The 24160-nt window shown below is 43.5% G+C and overlaps 1 protein-coding gene across 8 annotated transcripts in view; it reads right to left on the reverse strand.

Annotated features, from left to right (window-relative positions):
• The window catches only part of LOC132396924 (zinc finger CW-type PWWP domain protein 1-like), a 194274-nt gene that overhangs the window by 84456 nt on the left and 85658 nt on the right, over window positions 1–24160 (reverse strand). For all 8 annotated transcript variants that reach the window (XM_059975021.1, XM_059975028.1, XM_059975023.1 and 5 more), the window contains 3 exons: window positions 19598–19718; window positions 13904–13979; window positions 12554–12658 (listed from right to left, as the gene is read on the reverse strand). In XM_059975021.1, coding sequence (XP_059831004.1) covers window positions 12554–12658; window positions 13904–13979; window positions 19598–19718 — 302 coding nt within the window. The remainder of the gene's footprint in view (window positions 1–12553; window positions 12659–13903; window positions 13980–19597; window positions 19719–24160) is intronic.

Raw genomic sequence — 24160 nt, forward strand, 5'->3', positions numbered from 1 at the left:
GCACATCGGCTGCAAGCTCAGTGTACCTCAGTTTCTTGCACTCGTAGGCCTCCTCCTCTGCATCCTCCCAGGGCACTGTAAGCTCGATGATGTAAACAAGATGGAGTGAGGCCGTCACACTTCTTTCCTGGCTCATCAACATTTACAGCAGCCATGGATTGAGTACCTAACATGCCTCCATTCAATGGATCATTAACCAGAATATAAGAGAAGATGGAGACAAGAGATAAGAGAAGATGGAATCCACAGGGTTCTGGTGCAGGATTTCAACCCAAAATGCTGACAATTCCTTTCCACCCACAGATGCTGTTCAATCCACTGAGTTCCTTCAGCAGGCTCACACAAAATGCTGGAGGAACTCAGCAGGTCATACACCTTCTATGGAGGGAAATGAACATTCAATGTTTCGTGCAACCCTTCATTATGCTCAGCCTGAAACATCTACTGTACTCTTTTCCATAGATGCTGCCTGGCTTGCTGAGTTCCTCCAGCATTTTGTGTGTGTTGCTCTGGATTTCCAGCATCTGCAGGCTTTCTCATGTTTGTGATTCAATGTTTCATATTGAGACCCTTCAACAGTCCTGATGAAGGATCTCAACCAGAAGTATTGACTGTTATTTACACTCCACAGACGCTACCTGACCTGCTGAGTTCCCCCAGTATTTATGTGTATTGCTCCATATTTCTAACATCTGCAGAATCTCTTCTGGCCTCCAGCACACTGGTGATTACTCATGATACACAATATTCGCAGCTTCTTTTCTTTATTTTAATTAATACATTGGCTTAATTTACTTATATTACATCAGATAAATGTGTTTTAAGAACATCTTTTTAAAATTTTAATGATATATTTGGACATTAAAATATCCAAATCTGTTTCATCTACATGGTGCTTTCAGAGATATTTTTAAAATGTTGAAAAGATCCTTCAAAGGGTCAGCTGCTTGAAAGGTGTTATTGCTGATTTAGATTTGAATTTTAAATCCAACATAAAGAAAGTGACCAGAGCAGCATTCCTATACTTAAGAAATATTGCAAAGGTACATTCGTTTCTGTCATGTAATGATGCTGAAAGACTAATTCATGCCTTTATATCAAATACACTTTTTATAGGCCTTCCCAAGTAATCTACTGGCAAACTTCAACTCATTCAGAACACAGCTGCTAGACTTTTAACCAAAACCAGGATGAGGGAACATAACTCTCCCATACTAGTTACTCTGTATTGACTTCCTGTATCCCTTAGAATTGATTTTAATGTTTTCTTACTTGTTTTTAAAACTCTCAATGGTCTGGGACCGGAGTACATCACAGAATTGTATTTGTATTATAATCCTGCTTGAGCTCTCAGGTCCTCTTCCGCCAGTCTCTTAAATTTAAACAACCTCCCTCAAAAGATAATTGCCAGATCAGCCTTTTTTGGACTACACTCCTGAACTGTGGAGTTCAAGACCTAAAATTATAAGGAATGCAGACTCAGATGACACTTTTAAATACCAGCTCAAAACCTATTTATTTAACCTTGCTTTCAACTAACATATTTTTGTCTTTTATTTTGTTTGTTTTTACTTTTTATTTTATTCTCTTGTTTGTACTTTTATCCCATTGTAAAACACTTCGAAACATCATCAATAAAGTTACATTATTCACAGACCATTCCACTTCATTGTACAAATACAGCAGAAAGGCAGCCGTTGATCCCAGGGGATCATGAGTTTGCACCTCTGGTGGATTGGGTTAAGCAGAGCCTGTGGAGTCCAATGCGGGAGTGACAGTCCGTGCCACACTGTGTACAGCAGAACACTGAGGTAGCTCTGGATGTCTTGGGCAGCTTGGGGACGGAACTTTCAGTGGGCTCTCTTTTCCTCTGCTTGCTGCATCAGAGTGGTCTTATGCCTGAAGAGTCCCTTATTCACCTCCTGCTTCCAGGCACATCTGTCTAAGGCAAGTGACTGCTACATGTTGGTGCTAATTCCAAGAGCCTTGAGGTCACGCTTGCAGGCTTCCTTGTAGCACAGCTGTTGGCCTCTTTCCAAACTCCAGCTCCCCAAAGAGAATGCCCTTCAGTATGTGCCCATCTGCCATGCACAAGACGTTTCCTAGCCAGCGCATGTGCCTGTTTGAGGAAGGTGAACATGGAGATGGTGCCTCCTCTCTTCAGCACCATGTTGTCAGAAACTTTGTCTTCCCAGGTGATACCAAGCATGTGTCTGAGGCAGCGCAAGTGGAAAGCATTGAGTCGTTGCTCTTGTTTTGTGCACAGAGTCCAAGTTTTGCTGGTGTAGATCAAAGTGCTCAACACACAGGCTATGTTCACCTAGACTTTGGTGTTCGTGGTGAGTCTGTTCTTGGCCCAAACTCTCTTAGTTAACCTTGAGAAGGTTGTGGCTGCTTTTCTGATGCACTTGTTGATCTCGCTTTCGAGTGATTGGTTATCTAGATCATGGAGCCCAGGTACATGAATTCGTGTACGACTTCCAGCTCTTAGACAACAATGTAAATGGATGGCTTGTCATCAATGTCTTGCCACATCACCTGTGTCTTCTTCAAGCTGATAGTCAGGCTGAACTCTCTGCAGGCTTGCTCAAAGCAGGTCATGAGATCTTGTAGCTCTTGCTGTGAGTGAATTGCAACAGTCGAGTCATTGGCAAACAGGAAGTCTCTGAGGAGCCATATCTGCACGTTGGTCCTCGCTCTGAGTCTTGACAGCCTAAACTGAGATAAATGCCTTCAGTGGCCTCCCCAAAGGTGTACTTGAGCAGGACTGCAAAGAGGTACTGAACAGCGTCAGATGGACGACACACCCCTGTTTTACCGTTAAGGATGTTAAAGAAGCCATCAAACACTATGGTCCCGTTCATGTCGTCACGAAACGAACTGATGATATGGAGTAAGACTGGGGGCAGCCAATCTTGGCAAGGATCTCAAAGAGGCCTTTTCTGCTCACAAGGTCGAACACCTTAGTAAGATCAATGGAGGCAATGTAGAATGGTTTCTGCTGTTCTCTGCACTTTTCTTGCAGTTGCCAGAGGGAGAAGATCATGTCAATGGTGAACCACTCAGCTCTGAACCCACACTGAGACTCAGGATAGACGCTTCTGTGAGCAGCTAGTGCCTCTTCAGGGCAACTCCAGCAAAAAGCTTCCCCACAACACTGAGAAGAGAGATGCAGCAATAGTTGTTACAGTTGCTCCTGACGCCCTTGTTCCTGTAGAGAGTGATGATGTTTGCATACCTCACGCCTTGGGGTACGCTGGCTTCTCAAAAACACTGGCAGAGGATCTGGGATGAGGGTGCCCTTGGCACATACTAGAACCTCAGGAGGGATGTCATGTTTTCCTGGGGCTTTCCCAGAAGAAAGTGCTTCCAGTGCTTCCCTGAGTTCCTCCAGTGTGGGGTCTACATCGTTCGATCAGGGTGGGCAGAGGTTCAATGGTGTTCAGAGCTTTTTCTTTAACAACAGTCTCTCTGGCATACAGCTCTGAGTAATGTTCTACCCAGCATTCCATCTGTTGTGTTTTGTCCTTGATGATTTCTCCCACTGATGACTTCAGTCGGGCAGTCTTGCTCTGTAATGGACCAATGGCTTACTTGATTCTGTCATACTTATGTCTGATGTTGCCTGTCTCAGCAGCCTTCTGGGTCTTGCAGCAGAGCTGGAGTCAGTAATTGTCAGCACACTGCCTGGCAGCCTGCTGAACTTTGTTCTGGGTAGCCCAGAGCACTTGCAGGTCCTTCTCGCTAGGAGAGCACTTGTATGCTGTCAGTGCTTTTCTCTTCTCCTCAATCAGAGGCAACAGTACTTCAGAGTGGGCCTCAAACCAATCAGCAGACTTGACTGTCTTTTTTCCAAAGGTAGATATTGCAGTGCTGTAGATGGTGTCCCGCAGATTTTCCCATCTCTTGCTGACATTGGTGTTGGGAAAGCCAGGCAGAGCTTCCTCCAGGGCTTGCATAAACTTGGCTATCTTTACAGGGCTACAAGTATTGCTGGTGTCAATGCGTGGGCCCCCCTCCCTTCTGGAATGACGAAGTCTCCTCAGCTGAAGTTTTACCTTGCTGCACACAGGGGAGTGGTCAGTGTCACAATCTGCACTCTGGTAACTGCATGTCACCTTGACTGTCTGAAGACTGCTGCATCTTGCAAGGATGAGATTAAATTGGACCTCGTATGCCTCCATGACACTATGTACTGAGGCTTGGTGTTGAATAAGGTGAAAGTGATACAAAGGACATGTTGGCAGTAGAGTTCAAGGAGTCACTGGCTGTTTTTATTCATCTTTCCAGTACCAAACTGTCTCAAACAGGAAGGCCAGCTGTGGTGGTTGCTGTCAACTCTTGCGTTAAAGTCGCCGAGAATGAATAGTGGCTCTTGAGAAGGGTCTTCTTTGATAGCTGCACTGAGTTCATCCTTAGTTTCCTAGGTAGAAGTTAATGTAAGCACAAAAGCATTGATAATGCTAACCAGGCCCACAGATGTTTGAAGCTGAATCCTGAGTAGTCTTTCAGTTTGTTCAGTTAGTGGTATGATGGCGCCAACTAGGCTGTTTCTTATGGCGAAGCTAATACCGTGCCCCCTCGGCTCTTCTGGTGGCTTTCCATGCCAGATGGAGAAATCTTCGTCTCGAAGGCTTCCAGAGGAAGAGAGCCTTGTTTCTTGAAGGGAGACAATATCCATCTGCAGTCTGCTCAGTTCGTTGGTGATGACTGCGGTTTTGTGGGTGTCGCTCATATCTTATAGGTCTTCTGAGCTACATTCCAAGTACCTATCTTGAGGGCTGGATACTTTTGATGTTTTCTTTTTTTGTTAGGTGTAAGGTTATCGATCCACCTGTCAGGGGTTCCTTGAGCCCCACACAACCAGTGGAGCAAGTGGACCAAGTGGACCGTGGCGTATCAGCACCTATTTGACTGGGGACTGCCCAGTGAGGTCCTAGGACCTCTCCCACCATTAGAAGCGGCCCCTGGCACCCCACTCTACGCCAATCAAGTGCTGATGCTTCCTGTGTTGTGTCATCACTGAGTAGCGATGTGGAAGTGTCCTCTTCAGGGTGCAAGCCTGGCCGGGAAGATTTGAAGAACCGGCTGTTGCCCATGCAGCGGGTTCCCCCTCTCCATGTCACTGATGTAGTCCAAGGGAAGGGCAAGCGCTGATACAGCTTGGCACCAATGTCATCACAGAGGTTGCCAGAGTGAAGTTGTAAACAACATCAAACTGCCTAAGGGACCCAGCTCTGGATTTCTTCCGCAGGGTTTACTCCCAAAGCTTCTCCTGTGGGTGGATATGGCCGCAAGACAGTGGAGGTGTAAAATCATTAATTTTTCCTAGGTGGGCTGCCATCTAAGGCTGATGGGCCCCAAATGCCCCAAGATGCTGGTTTTGAGGTGCCAGTGGTCTGCCTTTACCCCTTCTCTTGTCAGTAGCAATTGGTCTGCCGGGCCTAGTAACTAAGCCACACTTGAAGGCCAAGAATTGGACTTGGTTGTCAGAGGCTGTTAGAGCCACATGCCATTTGGAGCACCACTAGGTTCCTAAATTGTCATAGCCGGGGATGGTAATGGGGATAAGCTCCCACAAATACAGCACTAAACTTTACCACTCCATGGGATCACTGTTATTGCTGTTACAGTGATTCCCTAGATGATGGGGTTAGGGAAAGCATTGCATGGGCAGGGTCAAGAATAATTGGGCCCTCAGAAAATAGTGCAGAGGGCCAAATGAAAACTTCCAGGGGCAACCTAAATGTGAAGACTTACAATACCCTCTGGTAAATTTAAAAGCCTCAAAGTTCAAAGTAAATTTATTATCAAAGCACATATATTACACCATGAAATTCATTTACTTCCATAATAAAATAATAACCATAATAGAATAATTATGGTTCTGTCAGAAAGCCTGCATTCAAACAACACAGAAGTGGCAGCTATACACACAAAATGCTGGAGGAACTCAGCTGGTCAGGCAACATCAATGGAAAAGAGTAAACAGTCAATGTTTCAAGCCGGGACTATTCTTCAGATTGGAAAAACACAAGATTAAAAGTCAGAGCAAGAAGGTGGGGGGAGAAGAGGAAGAGATACAAAGTAGAGGTGGTAGATGAAACTGGGAAGGAGGGGAGGTGAAGTAAAGAATTGGGAAGTTGATAGGTGAAAGAGAAAAAGGATTGGATAAGGGAGAATCTGATAGGAGAGGGAAGAAGGTCATGAGAGAAGGGGGAGGAGCACCAGAGGGAGGTGATAGCCAGGTAAGGAGATAAGGTGAGTGAGGGGAATAGGAAAATAGAATGGTGGGAGGGGGCCATTTCCAGAAGTTTGATAAATTGATGTTCAATCAGTTTGGAGGCTACTCAGATGGAATATAAGGTGTTGCTCCTCCAATCTGAGTGTGGCCTCATTGCAGCAGTAGAGGAGACCATGGATTGACATATCGGAATGGGAATGGGAAGTAGAATTGAAATGGGTGGTCACGGGGAGATCCAGCTTTTAGAAGAGTTGAAATGGGTGGCAATGGGGAGATCATGCTTTTAGTAGAATTGAAATAGGTGGCTGTCAGGAGATCCCACTTTTAGTAGAATTGAAATGGGTGGCCATCACAATATACTGATTTTAGTAGAATTAAAATAAGTGGCCACGAAAAGATCCCACCTTTAGCAGAATTGAAATGGGTAGACACCAGGAGATCCCGCTTTTAGTAGAATTAAAATGGGCAACTTCTATTTGGCACAATACTTTGTGCAGGATTGAACTGCATGCTTTCCATTTTGGGAAGTGGTGTAAAACTCAATTATCACGTCATGCAACTGTGATATTGTATCTGATGGCCAACACAAAACTTCTTAAAGCTGCAATGCAATGCAAGCACTGACTCACAGACTGCTGTTATACAAGGTCAGTTTCTAGCCTGACAGTGTTGAAAGGAACTTGTAGGGTGCCAGAGCAGTGCAGCAATCTGCACTCCAACAGATAACAAAATTGGCAAGTGCTACCCTGCAGTGAAGATGAGTCTAATTGGGTGCTCGATGGTAGATGCCAACTCTGAGAAGAAAAGCCTGTTTCTGTGGTAAATGGCTCTATGACTCATTGAATAGGGTATGGGGTGGGGCAGATGCTACAGAGAAGACATATGATGCTGTCACCTTTCAGGAATCAGAATTAGGTTTAATATCACCGGCACATGTCATGAAATATGTTGTTAACTTTGCAACAGCAATACAAAATAATGGCCAAAAAAACTGCAAATTACAGTAAGAGTGTGTGTATATATATGTACAGGTAGTCCCCGAGTTACGAATGTCCGACTTACGGATAACTCGTACTTACGAACCGAGGAAGGGGAAAGCCCTCCGCCATTTTAAGTCGGATCGCAACACCGTCCACCATTTTAAGTCATTGCCATTGACACTGTGTTGAGTGTTTAACTTTGTATTTGGCTTAAATTTTTCTTAGTAAGATTCACCCTGACCCAGCACCCCCCCCCCCCATTCTGGTCAGCTGGTGGCGCAGTCAGATTAGCTCCAGGCTACTGAACGGAGGGTCCCAAGTTCGATTTAGTGACAGACTGCTCCCATGCTGAGTTGATGTCGATCCAGTGACTCCCATACCATCCGTGCTGGGTTGATGTTGAGCTCACAACTCGACCTCGTAAAAAAAACAGCCACCTCCAGTTTAAATCCCCACACAGAATATTGCGGAGGATCAATTACCCAAACCCAGCACAGCACCCACTTGTCCCATTTAACCTGTCTCAGTGCGGTGCAGTTTAGGTCCCAGGGAAATCAGTGCTGTGGTCCTTAGGACCCAGCGGACCTCGGGAGCCAGTGCAGGTCGGGACCCGCAGTGTTTCTGTTCCATTGACAGGATGCGATCGCAATTGAAAATAAAGTGGAAATAATAAAGCGTTTGGAAAGAGGTGAAACGCCATCGGTCATTAGAAAAGCATTAGGCTACAGTCGGTCAACGATCGGAACAATTTTAAAGGATAATGGATAAAGTGAGAATAATGGAGCATGTGAAAGGCCCTGCCCCGATGAAAGCTACAATTATTACTAAGCAACACAGTGGTTTAATTATTGGAATACATACGTTCCTTAAGTGTTTTATATGCATAGAAAGGTAAAATATGTACTATATACTAAGACAAACGTTTGACTAACTGACGCTAAATAATACCAGATGTACTTGTTCCAACTTACGTACAAATCTGACCTAAAGACAGTCTCAGGAACAGAACTCGTACGTAACCCGGGGACTGCCTGTATATAAATAGTTAAATAAGTAGTGCAAAAATAAAAATAGAAATAAAAAAGTAGTAAAAAAGTAGCAAGTCATGGGTTGGATGTCCATTCAGAAATCCAATGGGGGAAGAAGTTGTTCCTGAATCGTCGAGTGTGTGCTTTCAGGCTCCTTACTGATGGAAGCAATGAGAAGAGGGCATGTTCTGTGTGGAGGGAGTGCTTAATGATGGATGCAGCATCACAGGCTAATACCCATGATGGAGCTGAAAAGTTTAAAACTCTCTGCAGCTTATTTCGATCCTGTGCAGTAACCTCCCACCCCATACCATAGTGATGGAGCCAGTTAGAATGCTCTCCATCATACATCTGTAGAAATTTTCAAGTGTTTTAGGTGACATACCAAATCTCCTCAAATCCCTAATAAGAACACTGATAGTCAGAGTCACTAAGTTTTACAGCATGGAAATTGACCTTTTGGCCCAACTCATCAAGCCAAGCAAGACATCTATCTAAGCTAGTCTTGTTCACCTGCATCTATATCTCCCTAAACCAGCAGTTCCCAACCTTAGGTCTATGGACCCCTTGCTTAATGGCATTGGTCCATGACGTAAAAAAGTTGGGAACCTCTGCCCTAAACTTTTCCTATTCAAGAAACTGTCCACATGCCTTTTAAATGTTACTGTACCTGCTTGCCTCAGCCACTTTCTCTGACAGCTTGTTCTATATACTATGTACCACCATCTGTGTGGAAAAAATTGCCCCTTAGGTCCCTTTTAAAACTTTCCCCTGTAACAGTAAACCTATGCCCTCTCCATCTCTGATTGTCCAATGAGTACTGGCTCACGGACCTCCGGTTTCCCTCTCTTGAAGTCTACAAACAGTTCCTTGGTCTTGCTGACATTGAATGAGAGATTGTTGTTATAACACCACTCAGCTAAATTTTCAATCTCTCTCTTTAATGCTGATTCATCAACGCCTTTGATACAGCCCACAACAATGGTGTCATCAGCAAACTTGAACATGGTGTTAGAGCTGTGCATAGCCACACAATCATAGGTGTAAAGAAATGTTAAGTTAATGGTTGAGCCTCTGATGTTGGCTAATGCTCTAGTCCGGGGGTCGGCAAACTGCGGCTCCCGAGCCATTTGTGGCTCTTTCACCTCTGTGCTGCGGCTCCCTGTGGCTTTGGGAAATAATTGGTCAGTATTTAATTAAAATGTATTTTATGTTAGTTTGTTAGCTTTTGAAATGTAATTCTAAATTTGAAGATTATGGTGATCTTGTACAATCTAAGTGTGGCGACACATTTCCTGGCACATCCGAAACGGCTCACAATTAGCCAGCATTCCGGCTAAGGGAGATAGCCTACGGGGGTTTGTGAGTACGCGTCTTTTGCAGCATCTGCGTCCATGGGGGCTGGGTTGAGGGAGGCTTAAAAGCAAGGCTGTTTAGTTCGAATAAAGTTATTCAACTGCAGTTTACTGACTGCGTGAGCACACCGCTACAACGTGTTTTTATCGCTATTAATATACGTCACCACTGCCAATACCTGACACCCGCCAGTGCGCGATTTCTTTAATTTTTCGATCCAAGGTAAGCCAACTATGGAGAATTCTAAAAAAAGAAAAGTGACTGAAGAAATCAGAACGTTTAATGATACGTGGACAGATTCATTTGCTTTCACTGTTAATGAGAAACTAGCAAACAACAAAAAGTCAAATGTCGCAAGGCATTTCCAGAATAAACACGCAGCCTTTGCTCAAAAATATCCGGATGGAGATGAGAGAAAAAAAGCCGTTTCGGAACTGATGCGGAAGGTTGATCTGAGCAAAAATCATTTCCAGAAATGGATGAAGTCTGGAAAATCAACGACATACGCCAGTTATATTGCCGCTCAGGAAATAGTCAGGCACGGGAAGCAGTTTACAGATGGTGAATATATAAAAGAATCTTTCATTAAGATTTCAGAACATCTATTCACGGACTTTAAAAACAAGAGTGAAATTGTGCAGAAAATCAGGGATATGCCCCTCTCTGCAAAGACTGTCAAAGACAGAACCATAAAAATGGCAGAAGACATCACAAGACAGCAAATTAAAGACATCAATTCAGCTGTGGCCTACTCGATTGCCTGTGACGAGTCTAAAGACAAAGGTGATATTGAACAAATAGCGTTGTTCTGCCGGTATGTAAACTCTGCCGGGCCACAGGAAGAACTGATTCAGTTGATACCTCTAAAAGACCAAACACGGGGGGAGGACATCTGTGAGGCTGTCTTGAATTGTTTAAGAGCCAAAGGAATAAAGACCACCCATCTGGTGTCAGTAGCTACTGATGGGGCTCCGAATATGACGGGAACGCACAAGGGATTTGTGGCTTTACTGCAGAAGTCGCTGGACAGAAAGCTGCTGACTTTTCACTGCATCTTGCACCAAGAGGCACTGTGCGCTCAAACATTTCCTCCGGAATGCACAGAAGTAATGGATGTTGTCATTCAGATTGTCAATAAAATAATGGCAAAAAGTTTAAATCACCGTCAATTCCGTTTGTTACTGGACGAGCTGGAAAGCGCATATTCTGATCTCCTGCTGCACAACAAAGTCCGGTGGCTGTCCAAAGGGGAGGTGCTGAAACGCTTTGTCGCGTGTCTGGAAGAAGTGAAAACTTTCCTGGGCAGCAAAAGGCTCACCTTTCCTGAGCTGGAACAGCCAGAGTGGCTGGAAAAGCTACACTTCATGGTAGACATGACAGCGCACCTGAACACGCTGAACACAGCTCTTCAACGGGGTAAGGACGTCCAGCCCTGCACATGTTGGAGGATGTTTTGGCATTCGAGCGCAAGTTGACAGTGCTTGCCAGAGATTTACAGAAAGGCACATTGTCTCACTTCCCCAATTTGAGAGAGTTCAAACAAGGTCACGACATGATAATTTCGGAGTATTTACATTCTGCAATCATCGCAATGCAAACATCGTTTGGGAAACGCTTCTGTGAGTTCAGAGAGGAAAAAAACACATTATCCTTCCCGGTCACTCCCTTAAGCATCGATCCTTCCCTACTGAATACGACTGCATTGGCAGGTGTGAGTCAACCTGATCTTGAGATGGAACTGGCCGACATAGCCGACAAAGACATATGGGTGTCCAAGTTTAGACGCTTGACAGCAGACCTTGAAGATGTTGCCCGTCAGAAGGCCGTTCTTGCTCAGAATCACAAATGGAGTGATATTGAAAACCTTCCAAAACCGGACAAACTTGTGTTCGAAACATGGAATGCTATGCCCGACATTTATGTAAACATGAAAAAGTATGCGCTTGGAGTCCTGTCGATCTTTGGATCCACATATGTATGTGAGCAGGTGTTCTCCAACATGAACTTTATTAAAAACAAACATCGCGCACGCCTCACAGATGACAGCTTGCGATCCTGTGTAAAGATGAAGGTGACGTCATACAGCCCTGATGTGCAGACGCTGTGCGCTGAGGTCCAGGAGCAGAAATCCCATTAACCAAGTATGATAAATATTTTAATTGCCTATTATTTTATGTATATTCATATTTTTTCATTGTTCAGTGAAATAGTCCTTTTATTTTTCAGGCTGACAGCTGGCTGATGTTATTTTTGGTTTGCTGCTGGCGGAAAATTTAAGTTCGGCGTTTTTCATAAATACAAGAAGGACTCAAATAGACATTGAGTATTTTACTTAAAAGTAACTTTCAACCCAACGTCTTTTTTTCGGAGTTCAAAATGTTTTTGTTGCATGCAGAAATGTAATTTCGTTTTCTCTGCAGGAGTTCATCAATTTCATAACTGCAACACATTATAGTTTGTTTATACATAGCATAAAGGCAAAAAAAACGTTGTATGCAGTGTTATTTCATTTTAAATGTCAAACGGGTTTTGCGGCTCCCAGTGTTTTCTTTTCTGTAGGAAACGGGTCCAAGTGGCTCTTTCAGTGGTAAAGGTTGCTGACCCCTGCTCTAGTCAGAACTCATTGACTCTATGGAAGACAGCCTCAGTTTAACATCTCATTCTAAAGACAATGCCTGCGACTGTACAGAGCTGAAACACCCATCTAAATTTTTTTATCTTCTGTTCTCCAGAAGGGCCACCTGCTAAACCACAATACCAAAAAGCCAGTTAAAACAACAAAGAAACAAATAAGTCAACTAAATTTTAACTTTTCTGCAACAGGTGGAAGCATTTGGAGCATCTGATGTTAATCCCATGTTCCTTATGGAGACATTAATTTAAAATATCTTGAAACCAAAAGAATATTACATTTAATAGAAATTTCTCTGATTAATTTTACTCACTGATGTGTTTTTCTCCTGTGGAAGTTCTTGGAAATTCTTTATGTGTGATGCAGCAATCCAAGCATGGCTTACTGTATCGTCAAAAAATGTAACATGGTACTTTGACTGAAAAAGCAACAACAGATTTTTAGTGGTACCAGAATCTGAGTATTAACTTCACATTATTCAACAACCATACTTTTCAACAGTTCCTTACAGTGTGCCTCTCTGAAGTATACACTGGGAAGGAGCTCTACAATCGTAGAGGATGTACAAGAACCTGAAGATGCACACTTATCGTACCTTCAGCCTAACAAATCTGCACTGACCACTTACAGTAATCCTACTATAACCCTACTTTCATCCATCGTTAAGAACCCTCATCGTCTGGGACATGCCCTCCTCGTTATTATCATCAGGGAAGGGGTACAGGAGTTAGAAGACCCACACTCAATGACTCACAGCTTTTCCCCCTCCACCATCCGATTTCTGAATGGGCATGAATTCTACCTCACTCTTTTTTCCTCTCACTTTGCATTGCTTACTTATCTTCTATCTATAAAAAAATAAATATACATTATATTTATGTATTGCACACTGCTATTGCCACTAAACAACAAATTTCACGACAAATATCAGTGATAATAAACCCAAGTCTGATCCTATCTCAGTCACTGATGAGCTTTATAATATAAGAAGAACACTGAGTGATGAGTAGGGATGAAGCTTAGAGAAGACTTGCAACTTCCAAACACAATTCAGTAACAACAGCATGAAGTACATGTTTGCTGTCGCAGGATGTGTGGCAGCAGAATGCAATTAAATAGGGCACGTAATGCTACTATTTTCCATGAAGCTGAACAGATGAATTGTTAAAAAGACTCACACCAGTGCCACATAGGAAATAACCACTGTTTTATTATCACCTTGCTTATCGAGTCATTCAAGTTCCCAGAACAGCTTGGCTCTATTTTAAAATTCATAGATAGGAGATAACTTCTTGTCCTCCCATTTACTTTCACCACTGTGACTACCGAACAACGATAACTCCTAAAGTGGCACAGCCTTGTTTTACAATCCTAGACCTTCACTTCACTCAGTTACTTCGACTGCGCCTAAGATCTCTGCAACCCTTCCAACACCACTCCAGAGATGCTCCGTCTTGCTGATTACCTCCAACTTTTTTGCATGTTGTTCTATTTCCGACTTCCTTCCTGTACCCAATTTCTATTATTACAAATATTTTATTCAAGGAAACTGGAGCAGGCAAAAAAGTACAACAGCCAAACACTCTCCAAAGATTGAGAATAGAATCCATTATGTTTGGTGGCTGTGGCACAGTGCTTTACCAGTTAACACAAGTATACTAACCGGAAACTGATCTGAGTCACTTGTGAACATAAAGTATTTCCCAGTCTGAGGATCATGTTCCACCATCGCTGGCCACCTAAACGCAATAACAGAACAGTTGAGCTCAGTCTTTAAAAGTTTAAAAAGGATTATAAGTATCAATATTGCCACAAATGTGGCTAGTCAGCAGTTTATTGAATAACACTGGTCTAACAAGTCTGTGCCTTCCGGAGGATGAATTCCACAGTCGATAGCGCTGTTATAAAGATAGCGTTTAGTTAACCTACTCCAGTGGACAATAACAATTGCTCATTAAGATTCACTGAGAAAAACAGATGGGAATTAATTATTTAAAGAAAACAGAAATTACTTAAAACGTCAAACATCTTTTGAATCATAAGGAAAATTCAAACTTCAAAGTAAATTTATTATCAAAATACATACGAGGGGTGATTGATAAGTTCGTGGCCTAAGGTAGACGGAGTCAATTTTAGAAAACCTAGCACATTTATTTTTCAACATAGTCCCCTCCTACATTTACACACTTAATCCAGTGGTCGTGGGGCATACAGATCTTGGACCTCCATAAAGTGTCCACAGCAGAGGTGATTGACAAGTTCGTGGCCTAAGTTATACAGCTTGTGAGTTAGGTCAACTGTTTGATTATGCAGTAAGTTGGAAACTTATCAATCACCCCACTGTGGACACTTTCTGGAGGTCCAAGATCTGTATGCTCCACGACCGCTGGACTAAGTGTGCAAATGTAGGAGGGGACTATGTTGAAAAATAAATGTGCTAGGTTTTCTAAAATTGACTCTTTCTACTTTAGGCCATGAACTTATCAATCAACCCTCGTATATGTCACCATATACCATCCTGAGATCCATTTGCTTGCGAGTATTCACAGTAGAACAAAGAAACGTGTGTGTGTGGCCTCCATCAGTCGTGGTCAATCATGAGCACTGCACCTCTGGTAGTCACTGGTTTGTTGAGCAGCATCAACTGTGGCGATTGAGGCTCTGCCACAGTTGCTGCGTGTATAGGGCATTGTGGAATTGTTGTCCGCTGTGCTCTCTGTTTAGCTCTCCGCTCCTCAAACTGACTCAGAATCCCTCTTTCGTCTTGCTCTAGGTGTTGCTGAAGAGTACGTCGCCATTTGTTGCAGTCAACTGCTGTATCCTCCCAGCACTCTGTGAATTTTTAAGGCTTTCATGTCACGCTTGCAGAGGTCCGTGAAGCGAAGCTGGGATCTACCAATGTTCTTCTTACCTGTTGCTAGTTCTCCATAGAGAATGTTCTTTGGCAGTCTACCATCCTTCATATGATGGACGTGGCCCAGCCAGTGCAGTCTGCATTGTCTTAAAAGCGTGAACGTTGTGGGAAGTCCAGTGCGGGAGATGACCTCAGAGTTTGGGACTTTGTCTCTCCAGATGATGCAGAGGATGTGGCAAAGGCTGCGCAGGTGAAACTATTGAGTTTCCTCTCCTGCTTGGAGTAGCGTCAATGAAAAACTACACACAAAGAAATATAGGCACACAACCAATGTGCAAAAGAAGACAAACTGTACAAATAAAACAAGCAAACAAATAAATAACAATGAATACTGAGAACATGAGCTGTAGAGTCCTTGACAGTGAGTCTGTAGGTTGTGGAATCAGTTCAGAGTTAAGGTGAGTGAAGTTATGTGCAGTGATTCAGGAGCCTGATGGCTGAGTGATAATAACTGCTTTTGAACCAGCCTAAAGCTCCTGTCCCTCTTTCCCAATGGCTGCATCTGAGAAAAGCGCATTGCTTGGATTGTGGGGTAGTGCAGGCTAGATGATGGATGCTGCTTTCCTGTGACAGCTTCCTTGTAGATAATTAACATTTCAGCTGCAAATCTGACAGAATTTTTAACCAAATCCATGTCAGCATTTGCAGACCCTACAGAACAAAGTTCAAGTTCAAAGTAACATTTATTATCAGAATACATACACGTCACCACATACAACCCTGAGATTAATTTTCCTGCGGGCATACTCAGCAAATTTATAGGATAGCAGCTATAAACAGGATCAATGAAAGACAATCAGAGTGCAGAAGACAACAAACTGTAAAATACAAATATAAATAAATAGCAATAAATAACAAGAGCATGAGATAATGAGATAAAGATTCCTTAAAGTGAGATCATTGGTGGTGGGAACACCTCAATGGATGGACAAGTAAGTGTAGTTATCCCCTTTTGTTGAAGAGCCAGATGGTTGAAAGGTAGACAGGATCTCCCGGTTGCTACCCACTTCAATGCTTAACATTCCCATTCGGGTACGTCCATACATGGCCTCCTCTACTGCCATGATGAGACCAAACTCAGGTTAGAGAAGCAACACCTCATGTACCATCTGGGTAGTCTCCAGTCCGTTGGCATGAACATTGAATTCTTCAATTTCCGGTAATTCCCTCCCCCTCCCTCATTCCAGTTTCCCTCTGCCTCCTCCTCCAGCTGCCTATCTCCCCCCACATTGTTCCACCTCCTTCTACTGCCCATAATGCTTTCCCCTTACATTCTTTCTTCACCTTTCCTGCCTATCCCCTCCCTGCTTCCACTCCCTCACCCCTTGATCTTTCCCCTTACTGGTTTTTCACCTGGCATCTACCATCCTTCTCCTTCCCACCCTCCCCCCACCTTCTTTATAGGGCCCCTGCCCCCTCCCTCTTCGGTCCTGATGAAGGGTATCGGCCCGAAACGTTAACTGTTCATTTCCACGGATGCTGCTCAACCCACTGAGTTCCTCCAGCGTGTTGTGTGTGTTGCTTTGACCCCAGCGTCTGCAGAGTATTTTGTGTTAAAGGATAGTAACTGTTCTTGAATCTGGTGGTGAGAGTCCTGAGGCCCTTGTACCTTCCACCTGATGACAGCAGCAAGAAATGAGCATGGCCAAGGTGGTGGGGATCTCTGATGATGGAAGCTACTTTCCTATGACAGCATTTCATGTATACATGCTTAATGTTTGGGAGGGCTTTTCCCATGATGTACTGGACCAAATCCACTAGCTTTTGTAGGATTTTTTGTTCAAAGGCATTGGTGTTCTCATACCAAGCCATAATGCAGCCAATTAATATACTTTCCACTACCTGTCTATAGAAGTTTGTCAAGGCTTTTGATGTCATGCCAAATCTCTGCAGACTCCTAAGGAAGTAGAGGCGCTGTCATGCTTTCTTTGCAATTACATCCATATGACCTCTGATAAAGCAGATCTCTGATGGAAGTCCTGAAGTGTTTCTGTTTGTTACGTCAGCTGCTACTTCCCTTCACAGGTGCTGCCTGACTTACAGAGACCCTCCAGCATTTTCTGGATGTTGCTCAACAACTGCGGAACTTCTTGGGCCCATGAGCAGATCTTATGTCTCCTTTCTCAGACAAGCAAGCAGATGTGGTGAGCAGAATCTAAGCTGTTGATATAAATTAAACTAATTCATAGATTCTTATCACATCTTTGTAAATGTCAGAACTCAGAAAATTTCAAATGCAGTGGATTAGCTAGAACCAGTGACAGCTTTATTCAGCAAAGACCACAGTTATTTTGCACACTTTCAATCTATTGACAGTGGCTGGGAAACAGAAGCAAAACACACATTGATCAGATCTTGCCACTAATTTCAGCAGGGCCTGAGGAAAATACATTCATTCAGGTAGGCCAAGAGCAAGCTACCCACTCCCTCCTGGCAAATTTTGAAGGGTCTTTTAATTCCCTCTCCAATCGAACAATGTAGTAGCAACTGTATATTAGAAACATAGAAAACCTACAGCACAACACAGGACCTTTGGCCCATGATGCTATGCCGAACATGTATTCATTTTAGAAATTACCTAGGGTTACCCATAGCCTTCTATTTTTCTAAGCTCCATGTACCAATCCAGGAGTCTCTTAAAAGACCCTATCGTATCTGCCTCCACCTTCGCTGGCAGCCCATTCCACGCACTCACCACCCTCTGCGTAAAAAACTTGCCCTGACAACTCCTCTCTTCTGCACCTACTTTCAAGCACCTTGAAACATGCCCTCTTATGTTAAGCATTTCAGCCCTGGGATAAAGCCTCTATCCACATGATCAATGCCTCTCATCATCTTAGACCAGGTCACCTCTCATCCTCCAACGCTCCATGGAGAAAATGCCGTTCACTCAACCTATTCTCATAGGGCATGCTCCCCAATCCAGGCAACATCCTGTAAATCTCCTCTGGACCCTTTCTACAGTTTCCACTTCCTTCCTGTAGAGAGGTGACTAGAACTGAGCACAGTACTCCAAGTGGGGTCTGACCTGGGTCCTATATAGCTGTAACATAGTTGTGATGAGTGGAGTTATCTACACTGGTTCAAAGAGATTCTAGAGTAATAATTGTTCCTGAACCTAAAGGGTGGGACTGAAGGCCCCTGTACCTCCTGCCCGATGGCAGCAGTGAGAAAAGAGCATGGCCTGTTTTAATGAATTGATTTAGATGACAATGCAAAAGAAGTTTTTCACTGTGCCTTGATAAATGTGACAAAAGCAAACTAATTTACCCCTGCATCACCTGTGACTAATAAACAAGATACTTCTGACATTCTGTTCCAGTGAACTAAGTAGAGCTGAATTTTGTAAATTAAGTAAACTGTTGTTACTATACCGTGTAGAGCATGGTCAAATACAGACATATAGTACTGTGAAAAAGGCTTAGGCACATATATATAGCTTGGGTGCTTAAGACTTTTGTTACAGTACTATATTTGTCAATGTGAAGCAGCAAGTGAGTTCATAAATCTGGTGCGTCCAAACAATGTTGGGAATGGCAAGAGCGAAACACCACCAGAGGGATGTGAGATAGGTGGCAAATAAGTACCGGGGCAGGGGAGGGAGGTGTTGGCTCAAGTACAGATACAGCCCTGAGACACCAGGCAAGGCGATTTGATTGCAAACAAATGGTTTATTGATCATTACAGAATGTGTCTCTGGTGCTTCCCACTCCCTCCCCTCTCTCAGTCCACAATAAAGACCCCTATCAGAATCAGGTTTATCATCACTCACATATGTCATGAAACTTGTTTTTTTTCTGTGGCAGAACAGTGCAATACATAAAATTACTACAGTATTGTACAAAAGTCTTAGGTACTCTAGCTACATACGTATGCGTTATATGTGCGCCTATGACTTTTGTGTAATACTGTACACTCCTGCACTTAATAAAGTGGTCACTGAAAATAGGTTTATGGTCTTCTGCTGTTGTAGCCTATCCACTTCAAGGTTCAATATGTGTGTTCGGAGATGCTCTTCTGCACACCACTGTTGAAACACATGGCCAGCATATTCATTCTCCTCTGACCTCTCTCATTAACATGATGCAAACTCTAGAGACTTGCTTGTAAATATCCCAGGAGATCAGCAGTTTCTGAGATACTCAAACTACCCATCTGGTACCAACAATCATTCAATGGTCAAAGTCACTTAGATTACATTTAACCATTCTGATGTTTTTTCTGAACAATAACTGAACCTCTTGATCATGTCTGCAAGCTTATATGCATTCTTTTATGGCTGATTAGATATTTGCATTAACGAGCAGGTGTACAGATGCACCTAGTAAAGTGGGCACTGGGTGTAAACTTATTCCTATGATCTTAATATTTCAGTAAACAGGAAAAAGAATGGGAATAAAAAAAAACTGGAAAAGAGTGCATACACCGCACTGAGACACCCACCATGGATACCCAAACTGCTTGGCCCACACTATGGAGCCAGGAACCAACTCAGCATAAATGACATCATTTTCTCTTCCTTCCCAGGCTTCTTCTGGCAAGTCACATATATTGTACAGCGGGTCTGCAACACACAATTCAAAGTTATTTGTGATAAATTCTATTGCAAGAGTAGCCACATAATCAGGAATTCAGTATTTCTTTCTTGTAGAACTAAAGAGAGACCTCAATTTGCAGAGAGTCTTCCAAACCTTTATAACATCCCAAATCAGTCAAGTGCAGTCTCTGCTCTGAGATAGGAAATGTGGTAACTAGTTTCTACACGATAGGATTCCTCAAACTTTTAAATGCCAAGATTATTTTATTGCACGTCTGCTGAGGAACAATTATTAACCGGTAAGAACTCCTTCCTCTTCTTCCGGCCCATTGAACCACACCACTCAGCAACCATTATCTGATCGCAAGACAATTTCCAATGATGACTAACCAGTGTGCCTTTGGACTGCTGGAGGAAACCAGAGCACGCAGAGGAAACACACCCAGTCAAGGGCAGAACGTATAAACTCCTTACATACAGTGCCAGATTTGAACTTTGTGCTCCAGAATCACAGCCCCATGCTGTAATAGTGCTGTGCTAATCATTACACACTGTGCTTTTATACCCAGTTGAAGGCTGACAGCACCTCAGTTAACATTTCCTTTGAAGAGCAGGAGGTTTTTGCACTAAAATGCTCCCACAAGTGCATCAGAATTCTGAAGTGTCTGGAGTTGGGCTTGAACTCACAATCCCTAAGGCTTGTGCCAAGGATTGACCCACTGAGCTACAGCTTAAACCTACTCATAATCAAAACTATTTTACTTTCATACTTTTCAATACTGATCCATTCACTCCGTTATTTGTGGGAAATTTGAAGAATCATGCATTTTGGGAAATTTGCAAGGGGGATGGGACCCAGAACGATAGAGCAGTGAAAGAAGTGCATGGAGTAAAGTCAGATCTAACATATACAGAGGCTTTCAGGAAAGAGAAGCAGAATAAAGGGTGTGAAGGTAGTAAGGTAGAAGGGCTAAAAGTGTGTGTACTTCAATGCAAGAAGCATCAGGAACAAAGGTGATGAACTGAGAGCATGGATACATACATGGAATTATGATGCAGTGGCCATTATGGTGACTTGGCTGGCACCAGGGCAGGAATGGATTCTCAATATTCCTGGATATTTAAAAGGGATGGGTGGGGGGGAAAGGGGAGGAGCGGTGGCATTATTGGTCAGGGATACTATTACAGCTACAGAAAAGGTGGGTAATGTAGCAGGATCCTCTTTTGAGTCAGTATGGGTGGAAGTCAGGAACAGGAAGGGAGCAGTTACTCTACTGGGGGTATTCTATAGGCCCCCTGGTAGCAGCAGAGATACCAAGGAGCAGATTGGGAGGCAGATTTTGGAAAGGTACAAATATAACAGTGTTGTTATCATGGGTGACTTTAACTTCCCTAATATTGATTGGAACTTGATTAGTTCCAAGGGTTTAGATGGGGCAGAGTTCGTTAAGTGTGTCCAGGATGGATTCCTGTCACAGTATGTTGACAAGCCGACTAAGGGGAATGCCATTCTAGATCTAGTATTAGGTAACGAACCGGGTCAGGTCACAGATCTCTCAGTGGGTGAGCATCTGGGGGACAGTGACCACCGCTCCCTGGCCTTTAGCATTATCATGGAAAAGGATAGAATCAGAGAGGACAGGAAAATTTTTAATTGGGGAAGGGCAAATTATGAGGCTATAAAGCTAAAACCTGCAGGTGTGAATTGGGATGATGTTTTTGCAGGGAAATGTACTATGGACATGTGGTCAATGTTTAAGGATCTCTTGCAGGATGTTAGGGATAAATTTGTCCCGGTGAGGAAGATAAAGGATGATAGGGTGAAGGAACCATGAGTGACAAGTGAAGTGGAAAATCTAGTCAGGTGCAAGAAGGCAGCATACATGAGGTTTAGGAAGCAAGGATCAGATGGGTCTATTAAGGAATATAAGGTAGCAAGAAAGGAGCTTAAGAAGAGGCTGAGAAGAGCAAGAAGGGGGCATGAGAAGGCCTTGGCGAATAGGGTAAAGGAAAACCCCAAAGCATTCTTCAACTATGTGAAGAACAAAAGGATGACAGGAGTGAAGGTAGGACCAATTAGAGATAAAAGTGGGAAGATGTGCCTGGAGGCTGTGGAAGTGAGCGAGGTCCTCAATGAATACTTTTCTTCAGTATTTATCAATGAGAGGGAACGTGATGACGGTGAGGACAATATGAGTGAGGTTGATGTTCTAGAGCATGTTGATATTAAAGGAGAGGAGGTGTTGGAGTTGCTAAAATACATTAGGACGAACAAGTCCCCGGGGCTGACGGAATATTCCCCAGGCTGCTCCACAAGGTGAGGGAAGAGATTGCTGAGCCTCTGGCTAGGATCTTTGTCCACGGGCATGGTACCGGAGGATTGGAAGGAAGCGAATGTTGTCCCCTTGTTTAAAAAAGGTAGTAGGGATAGTCCGGGTAATTATAGACCAGTGAGCCTTATGCCTGTGGTGAGAAAGCTGTTGGAAAAGACTCTTAGAGATAGGATCTATGGGCTTTTAGAGAATCATGGTCTGATCAGGGACAGTCAGCATGGCTTTGTGAAGGACAGATGTGTCTAACAAGCCTGATAGAGTTCTTTGAGGAGGTGACCAGGCATATAGATGAGGGTAGTGCAGTGGATGTGATCTACATGGATTTTAGTAAGGCATTTGACAAGGTTCCATATGGTAGGCTTATTCAGAAAGTCAGAAGGCATGGGATCTAGGGGAGTTTGGCCAGATGGATTCAGAATTGGCTTGCCTGCAGAAAGCAGAGGGTCGCGGTGGAGGGAGTACATTCAGATTGGAGGGTTGTGACTAGTGGTGTCCCACAAGGATCTGTTCTGGGATCTCTATTTTTCATGATTTTTATTAACAACCTGGATGTGGGGATAGAAGGGTGGGTTTGCAAGTTTGCAGATGACAAAGGTTGGTGGTGTTGTAGATAGTGTAGAGGATTGTTGAAGATTGCAGAGAGACATTGTTAGGATGCAGAAGTAGGCTGAGAAGTGGCAGATGGAGTTCAACCCGGAGAAGTGTGAGGTGGTACACTTTGGAAGGACAAACTCCAAGGTAGAGTACAAAGTAAATGGCAGGATACTTGGTACTGTGGAAGAGCAGAGGGATCTTGGGGTACATGTCCACAGATCCCTGAAAGTTGCCTCACAGGTAGATAGGGTAGTTAAGAAAGCTTATAGGGTGTTAGCTTTCATAAGTCAAGGGATAGAGTTTAAGAGACGTGATGTAATGATGCAGCTCTATAAAACTCTAGTTAGGCCACACTTGGAGTACTGTGTCCAGTTCTGGTCGCCTCACTATAAGACAAATGTGGAAGCATTGGAAAGGGTACAGAGAAGATTTACCAGGATGCTGCCTGGTTTAGAGAGTATGGATTATGATCAGAGATTACGGGAGCTAGGGCCTTACCCTTTGGAGAGAAAGAAGATGACAGGAGACATGATAGAGGTGTACAAGATATTAAGAGGAATAGACAGAGTGGTCAGCCAGCGCCTCTTCCCTAGGGTATCACTGCTCAATACAAGAGGACATGGCATTAAGGTAAGGGGGGGAAATTCAAGGGGGATATTGGAGGAAGGTTTTTCACTCACAGAGTGGTTGGTGCATGGAATGCACTGCCTGAATCAGTGGTGGAGGCAGATACACTAGTGAAATTTAAGAGACTACTAGATAGGTATATGGAGGAAGTTAAGGTGGGGGGAGGGGAGTTATATGGGAGGCAGGGTTTGAGGGTCGGCATAACATTGTGGGCCGAAGGGCCTGTAATGCACTGTACTATTCTATTTTCTATAAATTCATAATATGGAGATAAACAAGACATAACAGACTGCAGATTTAGGAATCTGGAGCAACAAGCAATTTTCTGGAGGAACTCAGCAGTTTAAGCAGTGTCTGTTGTGGAAATGGAAATTGCTGATGTTTTGAGCCGAGACCCCGCATTAGCCACCTTGCCTATAGTTAATCCTGCATACAAGGATTAGATAGAAAATTGTATCCAATTCTGCATTCAACTTGAGAAGATATCAAACCTTGAATAAATTGTTTCTTACTCATGTGATTCCTATTTGTGTCTTTTATGTGTAAAGAAGGTTTCTTCTTTTTGTTAACTAGCAGGAATGCTAATTTACTGATAACGAGAATGGTATTCCTTTGTAAACCAAATGGGGATTAATGTTCTTTCTTCTGAGTCTGTAAGCTTTTGTTGATGGGCTTTTGGAGAGATCGGCGCGAGGGGGTCGAGAGAGAGGACGCAATGCTATAAGCTGGGTGAGGATCGGACCCCAAAGGGGGGTCCGAGGACGGGAGATTCTCCGAGGAGGGGGGGGAATGAAGCTAGATGTGCTTGGTTGACCACTCGGAGGGTCCTGAGCTGTTTGGAGAGTCGAGGAGTTCGGAGGGTCCTGAGCTGCGAGTCGAGGAGTTCGGAGGGGATCGAATGGTGGCCAGAAGACT

The sequence above is a fragment of the Hypanus sabinus genome, chromosome 7 (genome assembly GCF_030144855.1).
Source record: "Hypanus sabinus isolate sHypSab1 chromosome 7, sHypSab1.hap1, whole genome shotgun sequence".
In the NCBI taxonomy this organism is placed as follows: Eukaryota; Metazoa; Chordata; class Chondrichthyes; order Myliobatiformes; family Dasyatidae; genus Hypanus; species Hypanus sabinus.